This window comes from Malaclemys terrapin, chromosome 4 (assembly GCF_027887155.1).
Source record: "Malaclemys terrapin pileata isolate rMalTer1 chromosome 4, rMalTer1.hap1, whole genome shotgun sequence".
Classification (NCBI taxonomy): domain Eukaryota; kingdom Metazoa; phylum Chordata; order Testudines; family Emydidae; genus Malaclemys; species Malaclemys terrapin.
This window is the reverse complement of record NC_071508.1, coordinates 7563337-7571490: the sequence shown is the minus strand read 5'-3', so window position 1 is coordinate 7571490 and position 8154 is coordinate 7563337. Positions and strand designations below refer to the sequence as shown.

Here is an 8154-nt window from a genome sequence, read left to right as displayed (position 1 = left end):
ATATCTAAGTCGTTAATGAAGATATTGAACAGAGTCGGTCCCAAAAGAGACCCCTGCGGAACCCCACTCGTTATGCCTTTTCAGCAGAATTGGGAACCATTAATAACAACTCTCTGAGTACGGTTATCAAGCCAGTTATGCACCCACCTTATAGTAGCCCCATCTAAATTGTATTTGCCTAGTTTATCGATAAGAACATCATATATTATCAGGATGGCCCGGACGCGGGGTCCCAGCGCGGCCGTTACTGTGTGAAATGCCCTTGTGAAACCTGCCCAGCACGGCAGGAGATGCTTATCGGCAAGAATGCCCTGAGCCAGTGTGGCCTGAGAGCAGGGCAGTGATGGGGGTGGGGTGGAGGCCTGGCACTCCTCAAGTCCAACCCACAGCCCCTGCTTGCCCAGCACTGGCTCCCCTCTGCCGGTGCCCCTCTCTCCTGACCCACAGCACATGCTAGCCCAGCCTTATATCCTGGGTCTCTCTAAAGTGGGTCCCCGAGGGGCTGGGAGCCCAGTTCTCTGCTACCATCAGCAGGGGGGTGAACCCAAGACCCTCTATGGTCTATGGGGAGTTGGGAGCACTTTGTAGACAGCTCATTTATAAACTCTGCCAATGGCCCCTAGGTGGCAACATAGGGTAGCTCATAGGTCAGAGCCCAGGCTGGGTGTGGGGATGTCACAAGCCATGCGGTGCAGGGGGTAGGGGTGGGAGGGGCACAAGGGGCTGGGAGTTGATAGTGACTCTTTCCCCATCCCCAGCTTCCTGTTCCAGACCAACATAAGAGGCTGGGATGGCTGGAGCTGTCGGAGCTCACTGAGGACCCACAGCCATCACAGAGGTGGCGGGGGGTCTTTGGTTGACCCCAGGGACTATGGGGGGGTAATGGGGACCTGCACCAGAGTGGGGTCACTCAGTCGGGGCCTGGCTCTCACAGCAGCCAGTGCTGGTTGCCTTGGGGAGGTGCCTGCCATTATTCACCTACCCTGTGGCAGGGGCAGATCCCTGCCTGACCCCAGGGGTTGCTCAGCTCCAGCCCTGGAGCCTGAGATCATGAGGCCTCACTGTTGGCCCCTGAACCTGCTGTGATGCCCAGAAAGGCCTGGCACTGCTCAGCGCTCTCGGCCCCTTGTATCCTGTGGCAGGGAGTTCCACAGGCTAACAGCACATGCTAGAATTTTCCTGACTGCTTCTGCCCATAGCCAATGTGTGCATGTACCCCCTTGTCCCTGTGAATGAGAGCCCCTCTGCTCCCATATTGAGCCAAAGCCCCAGGTTCCCTCCTTCCCTGTTGGTTGGCCCAGCCCTATCTTAGTTGGAAAAGGCTGCCTTGGTTGTGGGGTGGTCATCAACCCAGGGGAGCTTGGTGGTAGGTTATGGCTCAGTGATCGGGGGGTCCCTAGATGGGGGGTCAGTCTGAGCTAAGTGGAGGGAGGGGGTGGACTCTAGGTAGGGAGGTCAGTCTGGGCTCAGTGATTGGGAGGGCCTGGTGGGGGAGTCAATCTGTCTCTGTCTCACAGCAGTCTGCCCCCCCAGATCTGCCCGAGATGAAGCTGTCCCTGCTGCTTGCCCTCCTGGGGGCCGTCTCTGCTCGCCAGCTCCGTAAGTCCTGGGGCCCAAGTCACCATGGCTACAGGCCCTCCCCCACGCTGTGGGGAGCCTGACCCACAGCCACTGCCCACAATGGGAACCTCCACCACCCCCCAGCAGACACTGCATGGACCCCATGGGCTTGGGTTAGACCCAGCAAGCACAATACAGGGCTTTGTTACCCCAGACCTGTGCTCTCACTAGCCCCCAGCCCTACTCTGTTCTGGCCACCTGGGGCCCCTGCCCCCAGTAACCTTCTGCCTCACTGTAGCCCAGACACCAGGGTCCCCTGGCCCTGCAATGACCCTCTGAGCCTCTCCGTCCCAGACACCAGGGTTCCCTAACCCCCCAGTGACACCCTGACCTTCTATCCCGGACACCTGTGTCCCCGGCCGCTAGATCTGCTCCCTCCTCCATGGATTGTTTGGGATCTGGGCTGCGTCTTGCAGCTGGAAGGGCCAATTGGTGTCTCTCGCACCCATCCTCAGATGAAGGCGCCCCGGAGCAGGAGGTACCAGCCGAGCAGGGCAAGGAGGAGCCCGGGGAGCCGGAGCCACCGTGCCCCACAGAGAGCGAGAGCTTCAAGATGACAATGCCTGGCCAGGAGGGCCACACCTGTCGCTATGCATTTGTGAACAATTGCAAGACATTTTGGAATGCCCAGGTGAGTGGATCAGGGGCACAGGTGGTGGGGAGAACTGGCAGATGAGTCAGAAAGTGGGGTGGGAAGCCCGTGGAGCTGGTGAATGGCCCATGGGGGCAGTGGAGGGGGCATGAGGCGGTGGAGGGGTGGAATAGGGGCGATGGGGGGGCCCATGCATGCAGTCGAGGCGGCGTGGGGGTGGTGAAGGGGGCATGAGGCAGTGGAGGGGGGGCATGGGCGATGGGGGGCCCATGGAGGCAGTGGAGGAGGCATGGGGATGGTGAAGGGGGCATGAGGTGTTGAAGGGGTGGCAGAAGGGTGATGGAGGCAGTGGAGGAGGAAGGGGGCAGTGGAGGGGTTGAAGGGGTGACATGGGGGGGCATAGGGGCAGTGGATGTTGCATGGGGTGGTGGCGAGTGGATGTGACTCTGTGCCTGGGCCCTGACTGCCCCATGTCCCCCTCCCCCTCTCCCCACAGAAAGTGTGTGCCCGCTGCTACCGCGGCCGCCTGGCCTCCATCCACAACTATGTGACCAACCACCGCCTGAGCTGCATGGTGCGTGCCCGCACCAACCACGCCCGGGTGTGGATCGGGGGCTACACCTCCCGCTGGGTAAGGAGAGTGTCTGGCCCTGCTGCCCCCATTCCCCCACTGCCAGGGCCTGGCTCAGAACCCCTCCCCCGACTCCCTCAGCAGGGCCCTGCCAGCTCTGAGGCTGGCCTCCCCTCCAGTGCAGAGCAGACAGGGAGATCCATCCCCACTGCGGCGCAGTGTGTCCCCAGCCAGGACCCCGCTCAGGGCTGCCCCAGACCACCCCCTGCTTGCCCCCAGGAGGTGGGCCTGGTAGCTCAGGTGTGGGTCCAGCTGACCCCCAGATGGCTGGCAGTCTCCTTGGGCCCACTGACCTGGGTTGCCCATGAGGTGCCACGGCAGAGTCTGGTGCCAGCAAGTCCCAGGTACTTCCCAGCAAACCCAGAGCCCCTCACTGTGGCTCCCGGCTGGCTCCAATGCAGGAGCAGCTCCTGCCCCAGCCCAACCGATGGCCCTGGCCCCTTGGGGGCTGGAGGGGAGGGGATTTCCTGGGGCACCCTGCAGATGGGACAGCACTGATCCTACCCCAGCCCCTTCCCCACAGTTCTTTCATGTGTACCCCCGCTGGGTTGACCACAGTGCCTGGAACTACTCCAACTGGGCCAGAGGGAACCCTTGGCGGTTTTGGAAATCGTGTGTCGCCATGTGCCCTGTAGGTGAGGAGCCCCCTGGGGTAGGATAGGGTGGAGATGAGGATCTAGTCACTGCTTGTGGGAACAAGAGCCCTTGGGCAGGGGAACCGCAGATCTGTGGGGCAGGGGTCCGAGGGTAGGTGGGGCTCTGGGGCAGGAGATATGAGGGGAGGTGGGGCTTTAGGGTGTGGGACAGGGAATCCAAGGGTAGGTGGGGCCATGGGGCAGGGGATCTGAGGGTAGGTGGGGGCAGGGGATCTGGGGTTAGTGGTACTATGGAGGTCTGGGGCAAGGGAGCTGGGGTTTGCTGTGGGCTGGGTGCCAGGTGCCAGCTGGGAGGGCACTAACCCCTCTCTCTCTGCCAGGTGGTCAATGGAGCAGCGTCAGCTGCGGGACTCGCCTGCCCTTTATCTGCGAGTACTGAGGGGGCTGCTCCCCCCATGGGGTCCCACTGCCCCCACCGCTCTGCTGGCCTGGAACTCCCCACTCTGCCCTGCTGGAGGCGCCCCTGCTCCCTGGACTCAACTCTGCTCCCAGCCTTGTCCCGGCTCCCCGGGGGGGCAGCCCCCCCTCGCTCATTGCCTGTGACTCCCTGCAATAAAACAGTGCTGCACTCATCACCCCCAGCTGTCACTCCTTCCAGCCCCAGGACACGCAGGGCCCTCCCTGGGGCTGGACCAGGGCAGGGGGAGGGCAAGAGGTGGCCCGAGGGGAGTGGGGCTGGGGATTACCCCCACCCAGGGATGGAGGCGGGAGGGAGAGTTACTGCTATACGGGGCATTAGGGAGCCCACTAGTGGGAACTGCGTCCAGGTCAGGGGTACCCCCAGCCCCCGGGACATTCCTAGCAAGCAAAGGGCTCAGAAACACCCAACAAGAACGGAGCTGAGGACTGCAGCCCTGCCACAGGCCGCGCCCGCAGGAAGTGCCAGCTTTGTGGGGACTTGCGCCCGGTCTGTGCACCCCATCGTGGGGAGGAGATTTCTCACAGCAGAGGCTCGTCAGTCCGGCAGGGGCTGGGCATGGTCTGCACCAAATTCAGACCAGGAACAGGGGGCATGTTTTTAACATGGAGGATCCTCTTCCCATGTGCCGGTGGGTTCTCTAGTGCCTGGGGGCACCCAATGAAAACCGGACGCCTGTCTCAGACAATGCATCATGCTGGAGCTGCTGGGGGAGGGTCAGGCCGTCAGACAAGATGGGCACAAGCTGGGCAGAGCGGATCAGGGGCTTCCAGTGACCTCTGGAGAAGACTAATTGCAGAGCTGGGTTAAGAGCAACAGAGGGTCCTGTGGCACCTTTGAGACTAACAGAAGCTGGGTTAGTTCCTCGTTAGCATTTATGTGATTTCAGGGAGGAAGGCGCTGGTAGGGTTACCATATTTAACAAATAAAAAAAGAGGACCCTCCATGGGGCCCTGGCCCCACCCATTTCCCACCCCCAGCCCCGCCCCAACTCCACCCATTCCCTGCCCCAACCACACGCTAACTCCGCCCCCTCCTCCCTCCCACTCCCAGCCACGCGAAAAGGACTGCCCGAGCGCTACCGGCTTCACAGTTTGCCGGGCAGCCCCCAGACCCTGCGCCCCTGGCTGGCGCGTCCCCAGTGCAGCTGGAGCCCGGGAGGGGAAGCGCCCAGTTGGGGGCGCAGGGTCTGGAGGCTGCCCGGCAAACCGTGAAGCCGGTAGCGCTCGGGCTTCGGGCAGCCCCCTTGCCTCCGGACCCTGCACCCCCAGCCGGGCACTTCCCCTCCCGGGCTCTGGCAGCGCAGGGTCCGGAGGCATGGGGGCTGCCCAAAGCCTGTAGCGCTCGGCTCTTAAACAGAGCCGAAGAGTCAGGGGAGGAGCAGAGCCGCCACGGCCGGAGGCTCTGCTCCTCCCCTGACTCTTCGGCTCTGTTTAAGAGCCGAGCTGCCCGAGCGCTACCGGCTTCGGGCAGCCCCCATGCCTCTGGACCCTGCGCCGCCGGAGCCCGGGAAGGGAAGTGCCCGGCCGGCGGCTGGGGTCCGGAGGCAAGGGGGCTGCCTGAAGCCCATAGCGCTCGGACAGCTCGGCTCCTAAAACAGAGCCGAAGAGTCAGGGGAGGAGCAGAGCCACCGCAGGAGGGGAAGTGCCTGGCCGGCATTTTCCCGGACGTGTTTGGCTTTTTGGCAATTCCCCCCAGACGGGGGTTTGAGTGCCGAAAAGCCGGACATGTCCGGGAAAAAACAGACGTATGGTAACCCTAGGCGCCGGGGCGTCCCGTTCCCTCACTTTTACAAAGAAGCACAGAAATAAAATCTCTGTAGTAAAAGAGAAGGAAATAGGGGGTTTGAAATACACCCTGCCCATAAGGGGAACTATACTACACACACCCACACACACCCACACACCCCGCTGTGCACCCTGGGTGCAGGGAGAGGGAAAGGCTGGATTTATATCGACCGGGCTATACAAAATATAGAAAATCAAGTATCTGTAAAAATAACCCATCGTGACCCACCACCCTGCTGCTGAAGAGGAGTGCCTGCCTGGCTGGAGCTGATGGTGACAATCCTGGGCTGGAGGGACACAGCTGGGGATTGGCTGGGACTCAGCCTGCACTCCTAATTCCCTTTCCTCATTCCCTTTTTGGGGGGAACAGCCCCTGAAGATCCCTGCTTGGGGGGGGGTCAGATGGAGAACTCCACACCGGCCTTGGCCAGGATCGGGGGGGGGGGGGTGAGTCAATATGTTGCTTTTCCTGCTCCCTCTCCCGGCGCTGGTACTCCCGCAGCACCACCAGTGGACTGACAAAGGCCAGGAGGATGACGATGAGGCCAATGTTCACCTGGATGGGAAAATCAGGTTCTGAACAATACAGAAAGTGGGGGTCAATAAAGTTCCCCCAGGCCCTGTAAGGGGCACGCCCTGTCTCTCACTGCGGGTTGTCAATAAAGTTCCCCCTCACCCCAGACGGGGCACCCCCTGTCTCTCACTGTGGGGTGTCGATAAAGTTCCCCAGGCCCTGGATGGGGCACTCTCCGTCTGTCACTGCTGGATGTTAATAAAGTTTCTCTCCCCCTTCTCCCCCCCAGGCCCCGTAAGGGGCATGCCCTGTCTCTCACTGTGGGGTGTCAATAAAGTTCCCCCCCAGCGCTGTAAGGGGCTCCCCCTGTCTCTCACTGTGGGGTGTCGATAAAGTTCCCCCCGGCACTGTAAGGGGCACCCCCTGTCTCTCACTGCAGGGTGTCGATGAAGTTCCCCAGGCCCCAGATGGGACAGGATGTTGTACTTAGAGTACTGCACAGGATCTTTTCAGGGGGAATAAGGCAAAACGCCACATTTATTAGTAATACATGTATTCATTAACACTGTATCATATGCATATGAGATATATACATATACACTAATGCACTCACACACACACACACAAGCATGCTCTGTCTTGTTGTTGTTACCAATTAGTTGCTCCCCTTAACTGCACTGGCCAGGTGAGTTAGATGGGGGAGGGGTGGAGCCGGGCTTCTGCCGATCTGGATCGATGCTCCCATGTGACAAGACGAGACCCAGGGTCCTCTGCAAGACGCCTCACTTTTCTAGCAGCTTCCCTCTCATGCAAATCTGTACCAGATTCAAAATGTGTCTGTGTCCATTGGTCCTTTGTGCTGCTTCCTTCTGGGGGTTGTCCCAATGCTGCTGCAAAGAGGGTGTTTCCAAAAGACGGTGCTTGCTTCTAACCCCCGAGGCTGTCAGTATGTCTGATCTTCTTTAGTGAGCCCACTTGACATGTATTATCATCCTTGGGTCTGGCTCCCAGCCTCTCTCCAACTGTTGCAGCTGTTTGGAGGTGCTGTCTTCCATGCCTTCCTCATTCACACCTCATTCATTCAACAGGGCAATTGATTAAGAGTGTGTGTGTGGGGGGGAGATCTTGTTCTACTGCTAGCAAAAAGACTTTTCTTCTATCTTATTCTATCCTTAGGGGCTATAACATTATACCAAGGGCAAGGCAAAGTTTCTACATGAGGCTTTAATACAAAGTTTCCATATATCAAGGCTCATCAGTACAAGGTTTCTATATTAGGCCTTGATACAAAGTCTCATGAAGACAGAGGTCACACATGGGTAGACCCCCTACAAGGTTATATGAACAGGCACAATGTAAAGTCATATGAAAATTATCAGAGATTTATCTACAAAGACACTCACATAGAAGGGGTCATCGCTGAGCGGTCCCTTGATGAGTGCGAAGCAGGGGTACTGGAGGAGTGACACCAAGGCCGACAGGCCCATCACCAGCCCATATAGCTTCCCAAAATGTTCCAGCAGGAACTTGTGGAGAGACGACCCAGCGGGGGGGGGGGGGGGGGGGGCAGGGGGAGGAAGGAAGGACGGTGTTACAGATGTGGGGGGCACTGCTGTGAGACAGGCCAGAGGCGTACCCTGCCCCACTGCAGGGTACATGCATCCGAAGAAGTGAGGTTTTTACTCACGAAAGCTTATGCCCAAATAAATCTGTTAGTCTTTAAGGTGCCACCAGACTCCTTGTTGTTTTTGTAGATACAGACTAACACGGCTACCCCCGATACCTGCCCAACTGTCCATTGCAGGGCATCTCCTTGCCCTGTCAGCCTTCCCCTCCATTTCCTCCACCCCATCCCTGCCCCCCTGCCCCATTGGTAGGCCCCTGCCCCCTCCATGTCTAGGATCTCCCCTCTCCCAGCCCATGCCCCCCGGGTGAC

The 8154-nt window shown here is 59.6% G+C and overlaps 1 protein-coding gene across 2 annotated transcripts; it reads left to right on the top strand.

Annotated features, from left to right (window-relative positions):
- Positions 1–789: 789 nt before the first annotated feature.
- LOC128835360 (bone marrow proteoglycan-like) lies at positions 790–4033 on the top strand. 2 transcript variants are annotated; one of them, XM_054024775.1, is made up of 6 exons: positions 790–838; positions 1534–1599; positions 2076–2251; positions 2709–2843; positions 3367–3478; positions 3820–4033. In XM_054024775.1, the coding sequence occupies exons 2-6, from the start codon at positions 1545–1547 to the stop codon at positions 3876–3878; spliced, it is 537 nt and encodes a 178-aa protein (XP_053880750.1). In that variant the 5' UTR covers positions 790–838; positions 1534–1544; the 3' UTR covers positions 3879–4033. The 2 variants fall into 2 exon arrangements, with proteins under 2 accessions (XP_053880750.1, XP_053880751.1); XM_054024776.1 differs by having other exon boundaries at positions 832–879.
- Positions 4034–8154: the final 4121 nt, after the last annotated feature.